This window comes from Carcharhinus amblyrhynchos, chromosome 31 (genome assembly GCF_965287045.1).
Source record: "Carcharhinus amblyrhynchos chromosome 31, sCarAmb.v2.hapA, whole genome shotgun sequence".
Taxonomy (NCBI): Eukaryota; Metazoa; Chordata; class Chondrichthyes; order Carcharhiniformes; family Carcharhinidae; genus Carcharhinus; species Carcharhinus amblyrhynchos.
In genome coordinates, this window is record NC_137354.1 from 25,553,266 (window position 1) to 25,578,794 (window position 25,529).

At 42.2% G+C, this 25,529-nt stretch overlaps 1 protein-coding gene across 4 annotated transcripts in view; it reads left to right on the forward strand.

The window, feature by feature from the left end:
- LOC145360504 (serine/threonine-protein phosphatase 2B catalytic subunit beta isoform) overlaps positions 1–25,529 on the forward strand; it is a 99,263-nt gene that overhangs the window by 52,836 nt on the left and 20,898 nt on the right. For 2 of the 4 annotated variants that reach the window (XM_080215757.1, XM_080215759.1), the window contains exons 6-12: positions 4,309–4,448; positions 4,546–4,623; positions 9,887–9,981; positions 12,701–12,826; positions 12,950–13,027; positions 14,362–14,443; positions 19,946–20,075. In XM_080215757.1, coding sequence (XP_080071883.1) covers positions 4,309–4,448; positions 4,546–4,623; positions 9,887–9,981; positions 12,701–12,826; positions 12,950–13,027; positions 14,362–14,443; positions 19,946–20,075 — 729 coding nt within the window. The remainder of the gene's footprint in view (positions 1–4,308; positions 4,449–4,545; positions 4,624–9,886; positions 9,982–12,700; positions 12,827–12,949; positions 13,028–14,361; positions 14,444–19,945; positions 20,076–25,529) is intronic. The other 2 variants (XM_080215756.1, XM_080215758.1) reach the window with 1 other exon arrangement.

Below are 25,529 nucleotides of genomic sequence, written 5' to 3' on the forward strand. Positions count from 1 at the left end.
AAGCCTTTGCTAAATACCTCCGTATCTCTTAAGTTTGTGAATACCTTTTTCTCAAAGTTCCTTCAGTATGTTCTTGCCACCCACCTAAATGCTCAATTTGCCTGTGTTTTCAAGCAAACCCCTTAAATCCAGTTTCCACATTCCCCACATTTAGCCACAACTACAACTTTGCACTTTGTGTTACAGACAGAAAAGGATTTAATTTAAGATAGCCCTGACTCCTCACCTCACTACCCATCTGTAAATAGGTATTTTTGATTTCCCCTTTTATAAGCAATGTCATGTTTTCCCCAACCCTCCAGTTTAGGAGTGATCGCACTATCTCTTCATAGAACACAGAAAAAGTACAGCATAAACAGGCCCTTCGTCCCACAAGTTGCGCTGATCATATCTCTACCTACTAGGCTTACCTATAACCCTCAATTCTATTAAGTCCCATGTACTCGTCATAATCCCACAGCAAACTTCAGTTGGGGTAAAACCCCACCCCGCCCCCCCCACCACACCCCCCCCACCACACCTTTTCCATTCTAACAAAAGAGAGATACAGGGCAAAAAAAAAATTGTTTCACATCAAGTCCAGTGGTATGTTAAATTCAGAGAAGCTGGAGGCTGAAGCGGGTTAATCCACTTTTCCACTAGCACTAACTTCCATGGGCTCAAGGGATAGGAGGGGAAGGGGGGAATAGGATATCAAATTCGACGATTGGCTGTGATCAGATGGATGGTAGAGCAGGCTCAAAGGGCCAAATGGCCTATTTCTATTTCTAATTTCTATTCTATCTGTTTTTATGATAAGAGAAGCATGTAGACATGAATTTGTAATGCGCTGGTACAGGATTTCAGACATTCCAGTGGAAAACACTGAGCCAGGCAAATTAAAACTGGGCGGGGCTGATAATTCTCACTTCTTCCCCTTTGGAGAGAGAATGCATTTCCTGGTCTGGTTCTTGAGATGGTTAATGTTTCACCCATTAGTAATTTTACCAAAGGCTTTGAGGTCCTTAGCCTCTGTGGACGGGTTGTCTCTATGGGCCAGGATTTTGTTTCAAATGTAAAGGATCCTTTGTGCATTTCCTCGGAATTTAGTTTCTGTAGCTGCGTGGGCGTTCGTGCATCTTTAGAGGTTGCTGTGGTTTTTGACATTACAGCCACTTCTGGCTTCAATCAGTGTAAAGCCTTAGGGTCAAATTTTATGAGCTCACTTGTCTGAGACCATAAAATCCCGCTCGAGGTCAATGGGCCTTCCCATTGCCCACCCCTTCCTTGCCCGTGGCAGGCAGAGTGGTAAAATTCCATCCTTAGTCTTTATCATTGAAATCATAGAAACACTACAATGCAGAAGGAGGCCATTTGGCTTATTGAGTCTGCACCGACAACAATCCAACCCAAGCCTTATCCCTGCAACCATACATATTTGCCTCGCTAAATCCCTCTAACGTACGCATTCCGGGACACTAAGGGGCAATTTAGCAGGGCATATCAACCTAACCCGCACATCTTTGGACTGTAGGAGCACCTGGAGGAAACCCATGCAGCCACATTCCATTATCAGTGATTGTTTTCCATCCCTGGTCCATCTCCATGGACATGCTGAGTATAATTTTGCTCTTATCTATCATTATGTCATCATCACATCTCTGGCAAAATGCCCACTCCTGTTCACATAGCCAAAGGCTCCATCTTTTACTTGTTTGCTGTTTCTGAATGGCAGAATTCACAGCAATAGTATTCATTACACAGCCCTCTGGCTGCTTGCAACGCACACTTGTCTTTCCGCCACATCCCTCTTGCCTGCTACCTTGCTTGTTCCCTTCCTCTTTCACTTAAGTAATGTTGGATAAAGGTATGAAGAGCTGGGAGTAGGGGAGGGGAAGCAGCAGGCAGGAGGATCAGAATGGGAAGTGAGTCTGTGAGCTAAGGGGCAGAGAGCTGGCAAGCAGGAGAGTCAGCAAGTGGGAGATGTTATTCAAGGTTACTAACTTATTAAACATAGTAACTGCACAGTAGTATACTGTGTACAATTACGATTCTGTTTCATGTACCAAGATATCTTTCACAGAATTTCATAGAATCCCTATAGTACAGAAGGAGGCCGTTCAGCCCATTGAGCTTGCATCAACAACAATCCCACCATATCCCTGTAATCCTACATATTTACCCTGCTAATCCCCTGAAACTAGGGTCAGTTTAGCATAGGCAGCCACCCTAACCCGCACATCTTTGGACTGTGGGAGGAAACCGGAGCACCCGGAGGAACACCACGCAGACATGGAAACGTGCAGACTCCACACAGACAGTGACCCAAGCGGGAAATTGTCCCTGGCACTGTGAAGCACCAGCATGAACTACTGTGCCACTCCAGGTCCCTGGCACTGTGAAACAGCAGCGCTAACCACTGTGCACCGTGCCATCCCTAAAGAAACAAATTTTAATTAAATTTTTTTTTAAATTTCACTTGGTGCCTGATCAATATTTTCCCACTGGCCTAGTGAAAACTAGTTTCCACAGGTATCCAGCTCTATTTCTTTAACCACTCCCCCTTCCCCTTCCCCTCCCCTCCCCTCCCTCCCCACCTCCTTGTGTTTGTTGATAACTTGCTGTCTGACACCATATTGAGCATAAGTCAAACTTTTTCACCGTCTACCAAACCTGCGCTGTGCAGGTCCTATGCTATGCATGTCGTGACCCGCTGATAATTACATTAAAAGGTATCTGCAAATCTTCCCTAACTGATCCCTGCAAATTGACAAATGTCCCATTCTTTTCTCTTCAGTTTCAGCAACTCTTTGCTTAGGGTCACTGTGCATTGGTGGAAGGGCCTAAAGCATTTGAGTCCTAACAATGCATCTTCATTGAAACCCCTTGTTTTGCCACAATTTGTCTCTATCAATGCTCTTCAAAGCTTGTCTTTTTGATCATTTTTTCCTCAGTTCTGCTTGGCAGCTTTCCTTCTCTGAAAAACATCTTGGGGCATTGCTTACAATAAAAAATACACCTGAGGTGTTTGGAAAGCAGGCATGGTTATATACTGTCAGGAGGGGTCTCCAAGGCATGTGCTCTTTTCCCCCTGTAGTTGCATTTGTAGGGTATTGGTCGGAGGAGGGGGGGGGAGGTGGTTGGAAGGTTTTATGGAAGTGGGGACATATTAAAGGAGTGGCAATGTGATGAATTGGTTCTGAATCCAGGGCTACTGATATCTCCCACTGCACCTGCAGGAACCGCCTTCACAGGCTCAGATAGAGCAGAACTATTTGCTGCAAGGAGAGCTGTAGCCAACCTTTATTGAGAATAGATGGCAGTCAGTGTCACCATTGACCTCAAGTTGCACAAATCCATTGTAACCATCCGCAGTGTATCAAACTGGTAGAAAAGCAAAGCGCTGTGTGAATGCTAGAAGCTCAAATAAAAACAATACACAGCAGGTCAGGTCAGGCAGCATCTCTGCAGAAACCATTTGTGTTCAGCTCAAAGACCTTCATTGGACAGTCAACAGTTCTGACAAAAGATCATCAACCTGAAACATCAATTCCTGTCCTTTTGAGTATTTCCATCATTGTCCTTCTGTTATGTATCAGAGTCTGATGTAGTCTTGGGCAGAGCTAACGTTTTCACCTCCAAACCCAATGAGCAAACATGGCCTCCTAGTTTCAGCTTTTGATATGTCAAACCCAACAGAGTGTGCATTGGGCCCACTCTCATAGCACATGGAACTGAAGAAATAAGACAAATTAAGGGACCTCTATAGAGCTATGGCCTGAGCCATTTAAATCCTATACCAACAACTGGGATTGAATTGTAATTCTCAGAAATGGGGTTAGTCATGTTAAAGGTTAAAATGCACAAGCATGAAATGGGAACCAAACTATTCATTTTTCTGCTGTACCTGAGTTGGGATGAGAGGCGGGAGCCATCTTGTGGAAGGCCGATTGGTCATTGAAGTATTGTAATTGGATTGCATGTCTTCATTTTAACAATCATTGTAGGTGATAGATGGCTGGCTCTTACAGGCCTCAGGAAAACTCTGGATTAAAGGGGGCCTAACTGTCTATAACTTCCTTCCTCATTGCCCTGATCTGACCCACATTGCCTCCCCCTCCAACTTTCCCAAATGCCTGACATCAGCCAAGTTTTCTCAACTATTGGCCCTCCCTTGCTCTGCAGGCATTGCCCCATCCTGGCCTTCTATATTTTTCCAAGTTACAGTCAGTTTTTTGAATGTTTGTAAGTGTTGCTGATTTATATCAATTGAAATTGTTGTGTGATAAGTACTATTGATTCTCATTTTCCTGAATTGTCTCTTCACAGTTAGATAGATTTAAGGAGCCACCTGCATTTGGGCCAATGTGTGACTTGTTGTGGTCGGATCCTTCAGAGGATTTTGGGAATGAGAAAACACAAGAACACTTCAGTCATAATACAGTGCGGGGATGCTCCTATTTCTACAGGTGCTGTTTGTGGGCAGGTGCACGGTTTTGTCAATGTGCATTCAACTTCAGCTTTGACATTTTTAATGGATATTAATTGGCCACCTTTGTGTTTCAGTTACCCAGCTGTTTGTGAATTTTTACAACACAATAATTTGCTATCAATAATTCGAGCTCATGAGGCCCAGGATGCAGGGTAAGCAACACTGAATTAAACCATTTTCATTGCAGTCACATAGGTCGTATATTTTAGCTGTTAAAAAAAATTCTAAAAGCAAAAGCATGAACATGAAGAAGAATCATTGACCTGTGGTTTTATAATTCCAAAGGAGAAAGTAATGTTTGGGGGGGAGCGGGTTGCTATAGTGCCGGATGGGTCTGAGTTGATGCTGATGTTATTGAGTCTTCTATAACCTGCCCAGTTCAGGTATTAGACACAGTTGAAAGCAATGCAAAACATGTGGTACAAAATCATCAGTCTGTGATCAGGTGCTGGGAGCTTGGATGTCATGTGAAGTGGTTTGTTCTGGACTGGCCTTTATGTGGAATATCATGCTAACACTCAGGGCAAAGCCGCACGGATGAAAATGGTCACTCGGGTTCCAGAATTAGTGGAGTATGTCAAGCCGTCGGAACGTTTGATACTCGAGCCCAAGTCCACAGTACAACTGGAAAATTTATATCACAGGATCATGCACCCATACATTAGCGATGATTAGTTTGAAAACAAAGTGTGATGTAGTGATTCCGCCGTTGGACTGGAGTAAACAGTGTTTCCGAAAGCTTGTGGGATTACGATCAAATAAACTGTTGTCAAACAACGTGTACCACTGATGCAGGGGCGATTTCGTAATGACTTTGATGTTTAGTGTTTACTGTTTGTTGTGTTTACCATAGATCAAGTAGCAGTTAGCAGTGCTAACCACTGTGCCTCCATGGAGGTGTAGAGGATGCACATTGTTGATCAGGTCAGGGCAGTGAGGAGGAATGGAAGTTATAGCCCCACCATCCTCGTACTGGTTAGTATTGGCCATGCTAAATTTCCCCTCAGTGTACCCAAACAGGCTCTGGAGTGTGGCGACTTGGGGATTTTCACAGCAACTTCATTGCAGTGTTAATGTAAACTTACTTGTGACACCACTAAATAAGGTTAAACTTAAGAGCGGCTCAAATTTGTATCTCCTAATACTTTTTCCATTTACGTAATTAAAATGCAGAGATAACCTAGTAATAGAAATCATCAAAAATAATGTGGCAAATATGGTAGGGTTTTAGACCTACAGTAGTACAGTATTAGCTGAGTTTAGGTTCATATAACACAACTCAGCCTGTCAGCCTTGACTGGGTTTAGTTTAATATAGCATCTCTTAATCTAGCAATTAGTTTGGAGGGCTGTGTTACACATAGTCTAATGTAGTTTGGATAGCAGTATAGCTGATGGTCATATGTGCATATCTTGCGTATTAGTAAAAAATATGCAACTCCTACTCTGCAAATTAACTTCTCTGGGCTATGATAGATGATTACTGTGTCTGGATCTCGTCTTCAACAATTTACAAACCTTTCATTGTTTGTTCAGGGATCTTCTCTGTATGGTTTAACTGTTAACCTATACGTGTCCTTCAAGAGCTTGTATTACTAAGTTGCAATGGCTGCTATATCTCTGAAGTGAATTTTTGTTAGCTTTTTAATGCTTTCCAATTCCCTTTTCTTCTTTTCTGTTAGTCTTTTTGGTTCTCTTCATTCCTAAACTTTAGACTGTCTGGCCTGATGGCCATTCTTTCAGCAAGCCCCGAATTCTTTTCCTTCTAATGGATCTATCAACAGGGTGGTCAAAGCTCCTTTGGATCCGGTACCCATTAAAGTTCACTACCGCCTCAGGCTAGAGGGAAGACATTTTACTGTCCCAACACAACCCTGAGCTTTTAATGCCATCAGAAATTGCCACAGTGAATTATTATTACAGATGTCACTCAAGTTCAACTTTGTGGTCCTTTGGTATTGCCAAGGGGGGAGCAGGGCAACCATGATCGTTGCTTCTCTGTTTATTCTTGGCTATGCTCCATTGGCTGTTACAGTGCTCCAGAGCAGGAGTTTAACTGATATGGGCTGTCATCAGAAATTGATCCTCGGGATTTAATACTTCACACGGTGCTACATACAGGCCCTCTCACTTGCCCCCTGTTGCTTCAAAGAGCCCCAGAAACTCGGGACGATATAAACAGTATTTTCACTTTGGTTTTCTGAAGTTTCTTGGCTAGAAGTGGTGATGGGGCAGGAGCGCTTCTGTGAAAACGCTATCTGTTTAGCCATTTGCTTGTGTTCTTTAATCAATAAACTGTTCCTTTTAATAATATTTCATATTGAGTAAGGTGGAATTTTAGCCTTGTCTGAGCATTAATAGGCACTATTAATGGGCACTAGAGAATAAATATAGTAAAGCATTATGAAGAAATTTGCTACTGAAATAATTGATTTCTACAAACATGCTGCAAAAGTAGTAACAAGCCTTGGATCCAGTTAGTAATCTGGTTTGGTAACACTTTGAAGTAGGGAAAATGAATCACTCGACCAATTTGAGGTGTTCTGGTATATTTGCAGACGGTGATGTAAAGTAAATCTCCTGAAGTTGGGTGTATCTGAATCTCTTGATAACGCAGCTCAACAATCAAATATATTGTAAATGCTGAATTTTGCTTATAACTCAACTGATAAAGCAAAGTATCCTGCCTTTCATTTGCAGTTTATTTTCAATAATATTTTGATAGCATGTTTTTGACTTAATTTATTATTGTCACATGCATTGGTATACAGTGAGAAATATTGTTTCTTGGGTGCTACATAGAAAAAGCATACCGTTTGTAGGGTGCATGGGGAGAAGGAAAGGAGAGGGTGCAGAATATAGTGCTACAGTTATAGAAAGGTCAGTTTATTCACAAGCCTGAGCAGCTGTGAAGAAGCTGTTCTTGAGTCAGTTGGTACGTGATCACAGACTTTTGTACCTTTTTCCGACAGAAGAAGGTGGAAGAGAGTATGTGTGGGATGCTTGGGGTCCTTCATTATGCTGGCTGCTTTCTCAAGACAGCGATATTGTACATGTTACTCAGCCATCTTTCTATAGGTACCCCGAAACCTATATTCTTTGGCATATGCAATCTTAGGCTCCATCATATGTGTAATTACTTGGCATTCGCAATTGTGTTACGCACAGCAAATGAACAATACGCCATAAGGCAACATATTAGTATTAACAGTGGAATGAGATTTTCATTCAAACTGTCAGACTTAGAATCACAAAATAAGCATGCAGAAATGGAAATTAAAAGCATAAACTAACCTTACTTGACAGCTCGCTGGGTTTGTCCTGGGAATAGTTAAGCCCCAACAGACCAGTAGTTTGGACCCTGCTGTCACAAGTTAGCCGAGTTAGATTTTTCAGATCGCTGCAGTGCATACATTAGTGTACACCGCGTGACCTCGGCCATCAATCAGCAATAAATATATCTTCCCATTAATCTGAGTTGAGGGTGCAATCACCAAAGAGGTGGCAGAGTTCCCTCACATATTGCTTTAGATTGTGTTGAAAACAGCTCTTTTCAAACTCTACACCCACGAAATTCAAACAGGGCACACTGTTTAAATAAGGATAAATAGGACTGAGCTTCATGGGCTTTAAATGCGCTGCAAGTGTGTCGAGGTTGGCCCATCCTTATCTAATGGATTGAATTTTCCGAGTCCTCCCGAGGCAGGCTGCAAGCAACAGCACACTGGTCACTGTTCTGGCACCTTCCCACTTCCAAGCGGTTTTGCCAGATCTGGGGTCAAACCTGCACTGGTTACCCATCTGCTAAAGACAGACTTGGTGATAAATTACTCAGGCCTCCAGGATCTTCCGGTTGGATAGGCTCCATGCTGAGGCTAAATCCTGGCAGATTCCTGAAGACAGCCTCCTAGTGGCTGCACATCTCTGACTCCCATGGGCATCAGAGAGCTATAGCCACAACCAAACAATCCTGTGGAGGGGCTCCCACTCCTTCATGATGAATACTATTTTTAAATTTGCTGAGCTATTCAGAAAGCATCTCCATCTCGAAGTGCCATTGCACTCCCCTACCTGCCTCCATGATGGCCACTTCTCTCTCTGATGCTGCTCTTTGATCTGTACTGCAGATCCTCTGGGTCTTCCACCTCAGAAATACTCCCATTCTGCCATCTATGAATGGGAAGCAAGTGCAATCACGCCAATTATGTGGCCCAGAATATGGTGCAGGCAGGCATCCAGGTGAGACATGCAGGTTCAGAAGTGTCATGTCATCCCAATGTTGCTGGAATATTCAATCCAGTGTGTCTGTTTTATTCCAAAGAACACAGCACAGGAAACAGGCCCTTTGGCCCAATGAGCCCGCGCCACCATTTTAACATTGTGAGCCCCATCTTCCACCCATGACCCTTGTCTGCGCTTATGGCACTCCACATTGGAAACCAGATTGAGGGGAGACTAATTTAGGGACAATTTTTTTACACCAATCAGCCTAAGAGCACAACTTTGGGGTGTGGGAGGAAACCAGAGCACCCGGAGAAAACCCATGCAAGCACGGAGAGAATACGCAAACTCCCACAGACACTGGCCCAAATCCATGTATCTGCACAGCAAACAGTGATAGTCACTGAACTGTCGTGTTGCCCATCAGCTGGTCCAGTTTAAGCATACACTAATGATGTGAAGATGAGGCTGCTCTCAAAACATCCAAGAGCACGACCCATCGCGTGTATGCCCCTCGTTGGACAACAAGGCGGACCGAAGCACCTGTGGATTAAAAGAGAAACACATCAGTGACATGCACATCTTATGCAAACATTCAAGGGATCCTTTTCTTGCATCCACCTTCTTAGAAGATCTTGTCCATTTTTGCAGTTGTTAGGCTGCACAGGCTAATTTCATATGGGACCTTTCCATCAGACTGTGCTAGGTTATTAGTATCTGACCTACTGCAGGGGGACTCTTGCCATTATTGTGGGTTATCTCAGGCCAGATCCAACCACATGATCCAAGCTAATGCTGGAACACTGTATTGTTAAGAGGTATCTTCATCTGGCTATAATGTTAAACTCGGGTCTCATTTTCCTTTCCCCATTAAATAAAAGACGCCTAAACACTGGAGAGTTCCCCTTGGTGTCCTAATCAACATGTTAATAGTTATTTGTTGTCTTGTTGTTTGCCGGAGTTCGGTATTTGTAGTTAGGCTGTTGAGATTCCTTATGTAGTTACGTTTTAAAAGCACTTCATTGCCTCAGAGTGCTCAGGGATGTTTTGTGGTTTTGAAATATGCTGCGGAAATGCAAATTATTTTTCTTTGGTCTAACAGTTATGGTAACTTTATAATAATTATAAGGCAAGTTCCATTGTTTTAAGTTTAGTTGACTAAATATGATTGCTTTCAATATTTTTGTTTTTACAGCTACAGAATGTACAGAAAAAGCCAAACCACTGGGTTCCCCTCATTAATTACAATCTTTTCTGCACCAAACTATCTAGATGTCTACAATAACAAAGGTAAATTCTTTAAAATTTATTTATTAATGTCACAAGTAGGCTTACATTAACACTGCAATGAAGTTACTGTGAAAATCCTGTAGTCATCACATTCCAACGTCTGCTCAGGTACAGTGAGGGAGAATTTACCATGATCAGTGCGTCTTTCAGACTGTGGGAGGAAACCACAACACCTGGAAGAAAACCCCTACAGACACGGGGAGAATGTGCAGTCTCGCACAGACGGTGACCCAATCGAACCCTGGTCCCTGGCATTGTGAGGTAGCAATGCTAGCCACCATGCAGCCCATTTCAAACTTATTTCATTGGTTTTCACCTTTTTTCGAAAAATAAGTCTTTCCTTTTAGCCAGTATTGACAGAGACACTCATTGCCGTTATTGGGTGCTCCTAAATCATTGTCATCTTCACATCCAGAACCTATCATTAGAATATTTGATTGCAGGGGGACATGGTGATTGATGGTACTCACTCTCACATGAGTTTATGAATTGTCACTGGAGAGGTTTATAGGATCGCGATCAGCATCGAGAATCTTGGCTAATGTTTATTTTCATGCCTTTGAGCTATTGAGAACAGTAATAAGTAGTATTTGACCATTGCCGTGAATAGGAGCTAATTTGACAACCACCCAGGGAATATTTATCCAGTGTACCTCTGTTTCATCTTTCATAGTGCACTTACCGACATGGCTCTCAAAGTAAATTCAACATGTTATTAAAAACAGTCCAAAATAAAGTTGTTCTCCTGTCTTTGAAATGCCTCTTCCCTATTTTACAGTGCTGTACTCACTATATCATAAAAGCATAGAAGACAGGAGGAGGAGGAGGCTATTTGGCCCTTCTGAGCCTGCTCCGCAATTCATTACGATCATGGTTGATCGTCCAATGTAATAGCCTAATTCTGCTTTTTCTCCATAACGTTTGATTCCATTCACCCCAAGTGCTATACCTAGCCACCTCTTGAATACATTCAATGTTTTGGCATTGAATGAACTCCTCAGGCTCACCACTCCCTGGGTGAAGAAATGCCTCCTCACCTCTGTCCTAAATGGTCTACCTTGAATCCTCAGATGGTGACCCCCTAGTTCTGGACTCCCCCCACCATCAGGAACATCCTCCCTGCATCTATCTTAGAATTTTATAAGTCTCAATGAAATCCCCCCTCGTTCACCTGAACAATCCTAACCTAATCAGTCTTTCCTCATACATCAGTCCTGCCATCTCCAAAATCAGCCTGGTAAACCTTTGCTAGATTCCGTTGACAGCAAGAACATTCTTCCTGAGAAAAGGAAACCAAAACTGCACACAATACTCTAGGTGTGGCCTCACGAAGACCCTGTATAATTGCAACAACACATCCCTCCTCCTGTACTGAAACCTCTCGCAATGAAGACCAACATACCATTTGCCTTCTTTACAGCCTGCTGCACCTGCATGCTTACCTTCCGCGACTGGTGCACAAGGGCGCCCAGGTCTCACTGCACACTCCTGTCTCCCGGTTTACAACCATTCAGATAGTAATCTACCTTGTTTTGGCTTCCAAAATGAATACCCTCGTGTTTATCTAAATTATACTACATCTGCCATTGATTTGCGGGTCCAAAGATATGCAAGTTAGGTTGATTGGTCATGCTAAACTGACCCTTGTGTCAGGGAGATTAGCAGGGTAAATATGTGGAGTTATGAGAATAAGTTCTGGGTGAGATTTTGGTTGATGCAGACTCAATTGACTAACTGGCCTTCCTCTACACTGAAGGGATTCTGTGATTGATTTGCCCACTCACCCAACCTGTCTAGATCATTCGGAAGACTTTTTCCACCCTCGTCACAGCTCACCCTCCCACCCAACTTGGTATTATCTGCAAACTTTGAGATGTTACATTTTGTTCCCTCATCCAAATCATTAATATGTATTATATACATAACTGCATATACATTAACTGCAGCAGGCGACGGTGCAGAGGGACCTCGGGGTCCTTGTGCATGAGTCGCAAAAACCCAGCTTGCAGGTGCAGCAGGTGGTCAGGAAGGCGAATGGGATGCTGGCCTTCATAGCGAGGGGGATTGAATATAAAAGTAGGGAGGTCTTGCTGCAGCTGTATAGGGCATTGGTGAGGCCGCAGCTGGAGTACTGTGTGCAGTTTTGGGCGCCGCACCTGTGCAAGGATATTTTGGCCCTGGAGGGAGTGCAGAGGAGGTTTACTAGGCTGATACCGGAGTTGAGGGGGTTGAGCTATGAGGAGAGGCTGAATAAACTAGGCTTGTACTCGCTAGAGTTTAGAAGAATGAGGGGAGATCTCATTGAGACGTATAAGATGATGAATGGGATGGATAGGATAGAGGTGGAGAGACTCTTCCCGCTCAAAAAAGACAGTAGGACTAGGGGGCACAGCCTCAAGATAAAGGGGAGGCGGTTTAGAACGGAGTTGAGGAGGAACTTCTTCACTCAAAGGGTGGTGAATCTCTGGAATTCTCTGCCCGTTGAAGTGGTGGAGGCTGCCTCGCTAAATATTTTTAAGAAGCGGGTTGATGGGTTTTTGATAAGAGAGGGGATTAAGGGTTATGGGGAGAGGGCGGGAAAGTGGAACTGAGCCACAACAGATCAGCCATGATCTTATTGAATGGCGGGGCAGGCTCGAGGGGCTAGATGGCCTACTCCTGCTCCTATTTCTTATGTTCTTATAGATAGAGATCATTGAGAGATTGTTTTTAATTTCAGCTGCTGTATTGAAGTATGAAAACAATGTGATGAATATTCGACAGTTCAACTGTTCCCCTCATCCCTACTGGCTGCCTAACTTCATGGATGTCTTTACATGGTCGCTGCCGTTTGTTGGAGAAAAAGGTATAGCTATTGAACACTCATTTTGCTAAAGGTAAATTTAAAATATTAGCAAAGTAAAAATTGAAACATGTGACATGGATGAAAGGTAATCTTAAATTAAACAAAATTCTTTCTGTTGTACAGTGACAGAGATGCTGGTTAACGTCCTCAATATCTGCTCTGATGATGAGCTCATGTCTGAGGGAGAGGATGCATTTGACGGTAAAAGCTTTTTATTTAATTGGTATGCGGCTTAATCCATTTATCATTGAGTATTCAGTTGTATGAGTTCTGAGAACATGTGATATATCTATGTATCAGGAGCACTGATTTTGATATTTGCAGTGGTGTCTCTGTGTCAAACATAATTCCTTCGTCGCTGAGACTGAAGGGTAGATGTAAAGAGGATGTTTCCTGTTGGACATTCTAGAATGAAAGACCATGATTTTAGACGAAGGGAAGATGGATTTAAAACAGAAATGAGGAGGAATTACTTCACTCAAAAAGGCCTGTGAATCTGTGGAACTGTCTACCTCAGAATGTGGTGGATGCTGGAACATGTAACAAATTTAAGGCAGAGATAGATAGGTTTCTAATTAGTAGAGGGATGAAGAGTTAGGACAGGAAGGTGGAGGTCAGACTAGCCATGATTGTATTGATTAGCCGAGCAGGTTCAAGGAGCTAGGAACTCCTACTCCTAGTTCTCATGTTCTTCGAAGGGGTCCAGAGGAGGTTCACAAGAATGATCCCTGAAATGAAGAGCTTGTAGTATGAGGAATGGTTGAGGACCCTGGGCCTGTACTCGATGGAGTTTAAAAGGATGAGGGGGGATTACTGAAATCTACAGGGTACTTCGAGGGTTGGATAGAGTGGACGTGGAGAGGATGCTTCCACTAATAGGAAAAACTAGAACCAGAGGGCACAACCTCAGTCTGAAGGTTTGATCCTTTAAAACAGATGAGGAATTTCTTCAGCCAGAGAGTGGTGAATCTGTGGAATTCTTTGCCGCAGAAGGCTGTGGAAGTCAGATCACTGACTGTCTTTAACACAGAGATAGGTTCTTCATTGATAAGAGGATCAGGGGTTATGGGGAAAAGGCAGGAGAATAGGGATGAGAAAAATATCAGCTATGATTTGAATGGTGGAGTGGACTCGATGAATTGAGTGCCCTACTTCTGTTCCTATGTCTTTAGGTCTTATGAAACTGTGTGGTAGTTTGGTGAGAGTTGATTGATTTGCAGTGCATTGGTTTTTGTTAATGGAGGCTGACTTCACCCAGCCAAGGATCTGTACAACATGTTACAAAACCTTCTTCCACCCACCTTTCAATTCCTAGCTTCAATGCTCGAGTTTGTCCCAAGCCTCGCTCCAGCAATGACCCTTCTTTGATGGAGGCAGTTATTCCGTTGGCAAATTAGCTTTCTCTGAACGGAATCTGAATCATTAATTCTATGAAAGAGGAATGGATCGCAGGGTCATATGTAAGTGAGCAAACGTGATATAGAAAAATTGCTACCAAGTGACTGACCTTTCAGCATTGTCTGTTTTTTAAATAGGTACAGCTGCAGCTCGGAAGGAGATAATTCGGAACAAGATTCGAGCGATTGGCAAAATGGCCAGAGTATTCTCAGTCCTCAGGTGAGGGTTTCAATGTGGGTTTCTTATTTAATAATCTTATTGGACTTCTCTCCTCTTGAGGTGCTTGTTTAAATCTCTCTGAGCAAGCTAATCATTGTATCACTGTCTTAATATCTATTTATGTGGCTCAATGCCTCAACTTGATAGTGGTTCCAATTTGCTAATCCAGTTTATAAATCAAAATAAAAGCATGGATTTACAAAGTGAAAATGGCTCCATGCTCCTGTCCATGGCTGAGTGATTAATTAGCCAGTAAGGTCAATGTTCCAATGGGATGGTCTTCATCTGAATCGTGCTGGGACCAGAGTCCTGGCGAATCGTATAACTAGGGCTTTAAACTAAATAGTGGGGGGGAGGGTTCGTTGTATGGAGAATTACAAAATCAAAGCTAAAGGAGAGGGTAGGAGTGCAGGTTAATGATGAGGACTTTCAATGAGTTAAAGGAGCCAGGGCTCAGGAGAGGTTAGTAAAGTTTCCAGACCATGTAAAAGAACAGAGTATAGAAGGTGGCAGGAATCTAACCTCAGGCAGAATAAAAAAGGTGACAAGCATGAGAAGGGAGGTGGTCAGTGCAGTGCAGGGAGATGGTCTGGGGAAGAATAACCAGTCTGTGACAGGAAGGGACAGAGCATGCAAACAAAGGAATGCACTAACAAATCGGGTCCAGATAAAGGCTAGCATAAAGGCACTTCACCTGAATGCACGTAGCATTCAAAACAAAGAGAAACAATGAGTTGACAGCACAAATCAGTACAAATGGGTAGGATCTAGTGGCCATTACAGAAATGTGGTTGCAGGGTGACCAGGACTGGGAACTAAATATCCAGGGGTATCAGACATTTCAGAAGGATAGACAGGAAGGAAAAGGAGGCAGGGTAGCTCTTAATTAAGGATAACATCAAGGCGGTAGTGAGAGATGATATAGGCTCCAAGGAGCAAAATGTGGAATCAATGTGGGTGGAGATAAGGAATAGTCACTGGTGGGCGTAGTCTATAGGCCCCCAAATAATAAGTTCAAGGTGGGGTGGGCTATAAACAAACAAATAACAGATGCATCTAAAAATGGAACAGCAATAATCATGGGGGATTGTAACCTCCATATTGATTGGCCAACTCAAGTTGGACGAAGTGGACTTGAGGAAGAGTTCTTAGAATGCTGTCGAGATAGGTTCTGTAACATACTGTTCGAGGAAGCTATGAGAGAGCAAGCTATCTTGGATCTGGTCCTGTGTAATAACACAGGTAAAATTAATGATCTCCTTGTGACGGATCCTCTTGGAATGAGTGATCACAATATGGTTGAATTTCTAATACAGATGGAGGGTGAGAAAGTAGGGTCCCAAACCAGTGTCCTCTGCTTGAACAAGGGGGTTTACAATAGGATGAGGGCTGAGTTGGCTAATGTAGACTGGGAACACAGACTAATTGGTGGAACAGTGGAGGATTTTTAAGGAGATTTTTCTCAGTACTCCACAAAAATATATTCCAGTGAAAAGAAGGAATGTAAAAAAAGGGATAACTAGCCATCGATAGCTAAGGAAATAAAGGAGAGTATCAAATTAAAAACAAATGCATACACAGCGACCAAAATTTAATGGGGAACTAGAACTTTGGGAAAGGTTTGAAAAACAACAAAGAACTACTAAGAAAGCAATAAAAAAAAAAGATAAATTTATCAAGATAGATAAATCACCGGGACCGGATGGGATATACCCCAGGTTACTGTGGGAGGCCAGGGAAGAGATTGCAGAACCTCTAGCGATGATCTTTGCATCGTCAATGGAGACGGGAGAGGTTCCGGAAGATTGGAGAATTGCAAATGTGGTTCCTATATTCAAGAAAGGAAATAGGGATAGCCCAGGAAATTACCGACCAGTGAGTTTAACCTCAGTGGTTGGTAAGTTAATGGAGAAGATTCTGAGGGACAGGATTTATGAACACTTAAAGAAGTTTAGTACGCTCAATAGTAGTCAGCACAGCTTTGTCAAGGGCAGATCGTGCCTTACGAGCCAAGTTGAATTCTTTGAAAATGTAACTATATACGTTGACGAAGGAAGAGCAGTAGATGTGATTTATATGGACTTCAGCAAGGCGTTCGATAAGGTCCCCCATGCAAGACTTCTTGAGAAGGTGAGAGGGCATGGGATCCAAGAGGCTGTGGCCTTGTGGATCCAGAATTGGCTTGCCTGCAGAAGGCAATGGTTGTAGATGGGTCTTTCTCTGCATGGAGGTCGGTCACCAGTGGAGTGCCCCTGGGATCTGTTCTGAGACCCTTGCTGTTTGTAGTTTTCATAAATGACCTGGATGAGGAAGTGGAGGGATGGGTTGGTAAGTTTGCCGATGACACGAAGATCGGAGGTGTCTTGGATAGTTTGGAGGGATGTCAGAGGATGCAGCATGACTTAGATAGGATGCAAGGCTGGGCGAAGCAGTGGCAAATGGACTTCAACCCGATAAATGTGTATTGGTCCATTTTGGCAGGTCAAATGGGATGAAAGGAGTATAATATCAAGGGTAAGACTCTTAGCGGTGTAGAGGATCAGAAGGACCTTGGGGTCCGGGTCCACGGGACTTTTAAATCGGCCTCACAGGTAGAGGATGTGGTTAAGAAGGTGTATGGTGTACTGGCCTTCATCAGTCGAGGGATTGAGCTTAGGAGTCAGGAGATAATGTTGCAGCTTTATAAGACCCTAGTCAGACCTCTGTTGGTTTACTGTGCTCAGTTCTGGTTACCTCATTACAGGAATGATGTGGAAGCTATTGAAAGGGTGCAGAGGAGATTCGCAAGGATGTTGCCTGGATTGGGTGGCGTGCCTTATGAGGATAGGTTGAGGAAGCTTGGTCTTTTCTCCTTAGAGATGAAGGATGAAAGGTGACCTGATAGAAGTGTATAAGATGTTGAGAGGTATAGATCGGGTAGATTCTCAGAGGCTTTTTCCAAGGGCTGGAATGGTTGCTACGAGAGGACACAGGTTTAACATGCTGGGGAGTAGGTACAGAGGAGATATCAGGGGTAAGTTTTTCACTGAGGTTGGTGGATGAGTGGAATCAGCTGCCGTCGGTGGTGGCGGAGTCAAATTCGACAGGGTCTTTCAAGGGACTTCTGGATGAGTATATGGAACTTAATAGAATTGAGGGTTATAGGTAAGCCTAGTAGATATGCATATCATCGGTGCAGTTTGTGGGCCGAAGGGCCTGTTTGTGCTGTAGTTTTTATGTTCTAATATGAAAGTAAACTAGCACAAAATATAAAAACTAATAGTAAAGGTTTTTACAAATATATAAAACGGAAAAGAGTGGCTGAAGTAAATGTTAGAAGATGAGAAGGGGGATTTAATAATGGGAAACGAGGAAATGGCTGAGGCCTTAAACAAGTTTTTTGTGTTGGTCTTCACAGTGGAGGACGCAAATAGCATACCAGTAATTGACGGTCATGAGACTGTAGGGGGCGAGGACCTTAAAATGATCACTATTAAAGTAGTAGTGCTGGGTAGACTAATGGGACTAAAGGCAGACAAGTCCCCTGGTCCGGATGGAATGTATCCCAGGGTACTAAAAGAAACGGCAGAAGTAATAGCAAATGCATTAGTTGTAATTTATCAAAATTCACTGGACTCTGGGGAGGTGCCAGCTGATTGGAAAACAGCTAATGTAACGCCACTGTTTAAAAAAGAAGGTAGACAAAAGGCAGGTAACTACAGGCCGGTTAGCTTAACATCCGTAGTTGGGAAAATGCTGGAATCTATCATGCAGGGAAGAGATAGCAGGACACCTGGAAAAGAATGGTTCAATCAAGCAGATGCAGGATGTATTCATGAAGGGAAGGTCATGTTTGACTAGTTTACTGGAATTTTATGAGGATATAATGAGTGCGGTTGACAGAGGGGAACTGGTGGATGTGGTATATTTAGATTTCCAGAAGGCATTTGATAAGGTGCCTCACAAAAGGTTGTTGCATAAGACAAAGGTACACGGAGTTGGGGGTAAAGTGTTAGCGTGGATTGAGAATTGGCTATCTAACAGAAAGCAGAGAGTTGGAATAAATGGGTGCTTTTCCACTTGGCAATCAGTGACTAGTGGTGTGCCGCAGGGATCGGTGCTGGGGCCTCAACTATTTACTATATACATAGACAGTCTGGAAGAGGGACCGAGTGTAGGGTAACAAAGTTTGCGGATGACACAAAGATGAGTGGGAAAGCAAATTGCGTGGAGGACATACAGTCTGCAGAGAGATTTGGATAGGCTAAGTGAGTAGGCAAGGATCTGGCAGATAGAGTACAACGTAGGTAAGTGTGAGGTTATCCACTTTGGAAGGAATAATAGTAAAATGGACTATTATTTAAACGGTGAAAAATTACAACATGCTACTGTGCAGAGGGACCTGGGGGTCCTTGTGCATGAATCGTAAAAACTCAGTCTGCAGGTGCAGCAGGTAATCAAGGAGGCAAGTGGAATGTTGGCCTTTATCACGAGAGGGATGGAGTATAAAAGCAGGGAGGTCGTGCTGCAATTGTACAAGGCACTGGTGAGGCCGCACCTAGAGTACTGTGTACGATTTTGGTCCCCTTATTTAAGAAAGGATATATTAGCTTTGGAGAGAGTACAGAGAAGGTTCATCAGGTTGATTCCAGAGATGAGGGGGTTAGCTTATGAGGATTGAGTAGATTAGGCCTCTACTTATTGGAGTTTAGCAGCTTGAGGGGAGATCTTATAGAGACATATAAGATAATGAGCTAGACTGGGTAGAAGCAGCAAGGTTATTTCCACTTAGAATGGAAACAAGAACTAGGCGGCATAGCCTCAATATACAATTTAGGGGTCAATTTAGAACAGAGCTAAGGAGGAACTCCTCCCAGAGGGTAGTGAATCTTTGGAATTCTCTGCCCGATGAAGCAGTACAGGATACCTTGTTAAATAGGTTTAAGTTACAGATAGATTTTTAACCAATAGAGGAATTAAGGGTTATGGGGAGCGGGCAGGTAAGTGGAACTGAACCCACTATCAGATCAGCCATGATCTTATTGAATGGCGGAGCAGGCTTGAGTGGCTATATGGCCTACTCCTGCTCCTATTTTTTATGTTCATATGTGAGGTATGATATTGATTAAAATGTTCCAAAATCAGTCGTGAGGTACCCAATCTCGGTGATGACCCTACAGTTCATCTTATTGCAACCCTGACAAGGAAGGGAGTAATCAACCTGGTTTTGGCCCCCTGAGTGACACCCCCACTTCAGATTTCTCTCCCCCCGCCCTCACTAGAAAGCACACACATCTGCTGAGTTAGTTGAACTTGACTGGATAGCTGAATAAACGCTCAGATAAAAACTGGCCACAATAGATGAAAATTTGACCAACATGGGCCAGAATCCTCAAAAATAGTGAGGGTTAGAATTTAAATAGCAGCTTTTCGTCAAGTGACAGAATGTGCTCCATTTACATTATGTAGGAATTTTAATTCCCTTATCATGCAGTTCTGAATCCATTTTGAAATGTTTTACAGAGAGGAGAGTGAGAGTGTGCTGACACTGAAGGGATTAACTCCCACTGGAATGCTACCAAGTGGCGTGTTGGCAGGAGGACGACAGACCCTACAAAGTGGTAATGATGCATTGCCTCTTCATGTGCCTCAGGTGGATTGGGGCACGTCTCGCTGTTTCACTAGCTCTGCACATAATGCATGTTGGGAATTTGTGATGCTTTTTAGCTCCTGTCTCGGTGGCTGATCCAAGTATAATGTTACATGTAGCCTGGGTAATATGTATGCACGCTAACCAAGGTTTAGATATGAAAGCTAATATTGGTCATGTTTTCTTAAATTAATTTTTATTTTTCCTGGCTTTTGCCTAGAACCTTTTCAGGCCTGGAATTTTGATATTTTCAAAGAAGATGACTATTTTAGCAGAGCTGTCCTACAGGTTGTGAACTTAGACAGTTAAATATTTTAAACTGTGTCACCTACAACCCTTGGTGCCATCAGCTAAACAGTCAAGGCACATATGTTGACCATGACCTCACATACCAAATATTGTGTTAGCACACACATTTACAAGCTACTTCCCATACTATAAACCTATTTTATTTATGATTATTGTATGACATTTCATCCTTTTTCTTGGGAAGAGGAATAAATGAGGCAGGGTAACCATGGAGTACACCACATTTGCTTCATGAAATGACCCCAAAATATTTGGCTTCCGTTCATGTTTGTGAGCTGTGTACTGGTGTCTCCGCTGTCAGCTTGCCTTCAGAATTGTCTTTTTAAGATCTTGTAACTTGCCTTTCCTTCATCTGCAGATAAAATAGTCTTCTATGACTCTGTCCTTCAGTGTTAGGTGTAGTTATATGTTTGTGTAACTGTCAGCAGCATCCCTGCAGGAAACATTGTGCAGTTTCTATGTTAATTTATATCGGCACTTTAGATGGTTGCATGTGCAAGAGTGAGTGTTTGAAATTGTGATCAACTCTTTTTGAGACTATTTCATTTGAATGGGAAAAAACTCGTGTCCCAGCATTGGCTCATGATTAAACTTCATTTGAGTGTGCATATTTGTTTTATTTCAAAATAAAAGTAGTCTGTGCAATTCCAACTATAAACTGGTTTGATTCTCTAATACTTTACAACACTGGGAGGGAGAAAGCTGTATACCAAAACGTTTCTCAAGTTCAGCTAGAACATAATTCAGTGTTTGCGAGTGCATGTGTTTGTGTGTAACATTGTAGAACATTTATGCTAGTGCTAGCAGGTCAAACGAGCTATCGACCTTAATCACATTTCCTTGTGCTTATCAATATCATTTCATTTTCTTCCTTCTAAAATGCTGATCCAATTTCACTTTAAATTATTTTATCGTCTTTGCCTCATTAGCCACTTGTAAAATGCTCCGTGTTGCGATAACCTTCTGTACGAAACAAGTTATTTTGACTTCTCCCTTTGCCCTATTGATAGCTTCTGTGCTCCCTCATTAATTGATTTGCTCGCCAGTAATTGCGATCTGTCATTTGTCTCAATGACCTTTCATTGTTTTTCTAACTTTCATTACATTTTTCCTCTTAACTTCTCTTCAGGTGGAAAATGAGACAGCTTGATAACCCTTCGTTGACATAATTCTTGTTGGACCCATTGATCCACTCATACACTTCAATTGGTCTACCTAAGATTTTGCCTTATATATTGGAACATGGATTTGTTTTTGCAATTTTTTTGGCCTTTTCTACATACAGTTTTCACTAGTTAAAGATATGCATAGCTGCTGTGTTACATCTGTGGGTTCCTGCAATTTGTTGAGGATCCTGCTGTGTAGCATGTTTTCTTTCACTATTCCTGAAAATGTATCAGTTTGCATTTCTCAGCATTGAACTACATCTGCAGTTTTCTGCTAACCCACCTGTGCTCTTCACAACAATTTGCCTTGTCATCTAAGTTGCTATCATCAACAAACCTCAGTGGTACTTCTATTATGCCTAGGTTCATGGTAGTCACATCTCGGCAGTCTGAAAAAATAACTGGTTATCCTCAATTTTGACTTGTCCTCTCCCCAGCTTTGTAGCCTCCTCTCTCTGATATGAAAATCATTAATTTCATAGTCAATCTCTTGCATAATGTTAATTGCCTTCTGAAAATTTATAGAGCTAACCACTGCATTTTTTCCACCTCTGGACCTTATTTTATCAAGTGCAGTCTACCTTTCGGAAACATTTGTCATCCACCCCTGCCTAACCCTTGTCTTTCTAAGTGTTTACTACCCTCATCCCTTATTATGGGCTTTCAAAGTTTACCAACAACCGAGGTAAGATTGATTGTATATACTTCTTTGTCTGATTGCTTTCCTGGCAGATTATTGGTAGAGTTAGATTACTGCTATACCTCAAGATTTGATGGCATTTGTCATTGCATGTGACATGCAAGCCCAGATATTTCATTCCTGTGCTAAAGAACACAGTGAGTGCTCACACAACTGATTTCTTTCACAGAAAAAATAGTCAATACCCAAATTACACTTTACTGAAATCCAGATAATCTATAAAGTTGCACTCCTAATGAAAAATGACATGCACCCTACACCACTGAAGCCTTAATCGCCAGACTGATACAGCTTCATGTGCACGTTCCCAGGTTCTGTAGATGCCAGACAGAAATTGGTTTCAAAACTGTAGTGATTGGTCAGCTTTTTAGATCAGATCTTTCTTCCTATTTCCTATTTTTATCAGCATATCTGTCCTCAGATAATTGACAAACTTTTATTTGTAAGAATCAAATTAGTTTCTTTAATTCTTGAGGAGCAGGGAAATTTTGCACCTTAGTTTGATACTTCCTGTGACAGAGTTGCAATTCATTGCCTGTCAGTGTTCTACTTAGAACTGATTTGACCTGTGTTAATGATGAATTCAATTAAAACATATTCAAGTTGGCCATGGATACTTTCTGTGAGTCAGAGCATCAGATGCCTCCAGTAAGCAGTAGGGGAGTCTAAAACTAGAGGGCATAGGTTTAAGGCATTTTTTCACACAAAGGGTGGTGAGTGTCTGGAAAGAGCTGCCAGAGGCAGTAGTAGAGATGGGTAAAAATTTGTCTTTTAAAAAGCATTTAGACAGTTACATGGGTAAGATGGGTGTAGAGGGATATGGGCCAAACATGGGCAGTTGGGACTAGCTTAATGGTAAAAACTGGGCGGCATAGGCAAGTTGGGCCGAAGGGCCTGTTTTCATGCTGTAAACCTCTTTGACTCTAAAGACTTCATTCAGCTTAACATCTATTTACATCTCCTGGGTACACTGCTATATAATAGTGAACCCCTCCTTGACATTTCAAATTGAATACTATAGGTGTGAAATTGGTCTTCACCAGGAGTGTGAAATGCACTTATAGTAAATGAACAGGCTGGTTTTCACCAAGCCTGATTTTCTTTGCAAATTAAATCATTGATAAGGGAAATCTAATGTGGTGTAAAACAGTTAGCAATTCACTGAACACATACTGGCAGAGACCAATTTCATTCTCCGTGCCTTAGATGGAAGAAGTCACTTGGTAAGGTGTTCAGTTGTTGGAGTTCCTCTATTTTACACATAATTAAGCATTGATCTGCAACGAGTACAACTTGTCTTCATTCAGTCAGAAAATAATGAAAATACCACACTTCCTCACGTCAATGGGTTATTTTATCTTGACCAACACCACGCCTATTAATTGTCTGCATTCTAATCTCTCGGTCTTTGCTTTAGCTCCCTGCTCTCGGCTTTGTTTTCTTTAACAAGTACAACCTGAGTGCCTATATCTTTTAATCTCTCTCAAGCCCTGCTGAACATGTGAAGCCAGGCACCCCTCAATACAGTGAGCAAGGCATGTTTATCAATTGCCAAGACAGGCTAACTAATTGTAGGGGAGACAGTGGTGTAGTGGTATTGTCACTGGACTAGCAATCCAGAGACACAGGGTAATGTTCTGGCAACCCTGGTTTGAATCCCAATCCTGCAGATGATGAAATTTGAATTCAGTAAAAAAATCTGGAATGAAGAAACTACTGATGACCATGAAACCAATGTCGATTGTCATAAAAACCCATTTGGTTCACTAATGTCCATCAAGGAAGGAAATCTGCTGTCCTTACCTGGTCAGATGAATCCAGACCCACAGTTCTTAACTGCCCTCAGGGATAAGCAATAAATGATGGCCAGTCAGCAACATCCCATGAATGAATAAAAAAGTGTTTGTGGTTTTGAGAGTGGGGAAGAGGAAATAGAATCAATGTCAAACTCATTAATAATACGATCTAAAAAGGTATATACAGTGTCCAGGAATAGAGAGATCTGGAGCTTCACGTGCACAAATCTTTAAAGGATAAGGAGGAAAATCGATTTTAAACAATTTATTTATATGGTAGCGTTAACAAAAAATCCCAAGGATCTTCACAAGAGCATTATAAAACAAAATATGACCCTGAGCCATATCAGGAGCGATGAGATCCAATGACCAAAGCCTTGGTCAAAAGAGTATCTTACAGGAGGAAAGCGAGGACAAGAGGCTTGGTGGTATCGGGGGGGTATTACAGAGCTAACAGTCTGGGTAACTGGAGCCATGGCCATCACTGGTGGAGTGATTAAGTAGGATGCTTGAGGCTAGAAAACTGAAGGGTTCCTTGGTATTATGAATAAAAGTATAAAGTTCAAAAGCAAAGAAGTTGTGTAAACCTTTATAAATTACTAGTTAAGTCGCATTCAGTTCTTGGCACCACACTTCAGGAAGAACATTCAAGATGTTAGAGATCACACGCAAGAGGTTTATTAGGACTGTACCAAGGAAGAGGAACATCAGTGTGTGGAGAAACTGAGACTATTTTCCTTGGAGCAGCTGAAGGTCACTGGGAGGTTTAATGCAGTTTAAAATTATGAAAGATTTTGATAAAGTAGATTTGGATAATTTGTTTCCACCGGCAGGAAGGTAATAAACAAAAGACATATTTAACTTAACAAGCGAAACAACCAGAAGGCTGATGAGAATTATTTTATTTGGTGCTATTATGATTATTTGAAATATATTGTCTGAAAAATTGTGTGGGAAGCAGATGCTGCAGTGACTTATAGAACTTAGAACACTACAGCACAAACAGGCCCTTCGGCCCACAAGTTGTGCCGATCATATTCATACCTACCAGGCCTATCTATAACTCTCAATCCCATTAAATCCCATGTACTCATCCAGAAGTCTTTTAAAAGACCCCAGCGAGTTGGCCTCTACCACTCTACTTGCAAAAAAAAATTGGATAAATATCTAAAAAGGCAAGATTTCCTAGGGTATGGAGAAAGAATGGGGAGCAAGACTAATTACGTAGCTCTGCCAAAGGAGCAGGATGGGCCAAATGACCACCTCACCTTCAACACCATTTTAAATCTCACCAGGCCAATTTGAGCACTTGAATTCAGCTTGAAAAAAAACCTGGAAAGAGTGAATGTGGTCATGCAATAGTTGGATTGTGGTTAAAAGCACAACTGATTCACTGATGTTTTTGAGGATGAGGAACCTTTGCACCTTGACTTGGACTGAACATTTAAGAGACTCAGTCCAACACAATCACATATGATCATAAGGG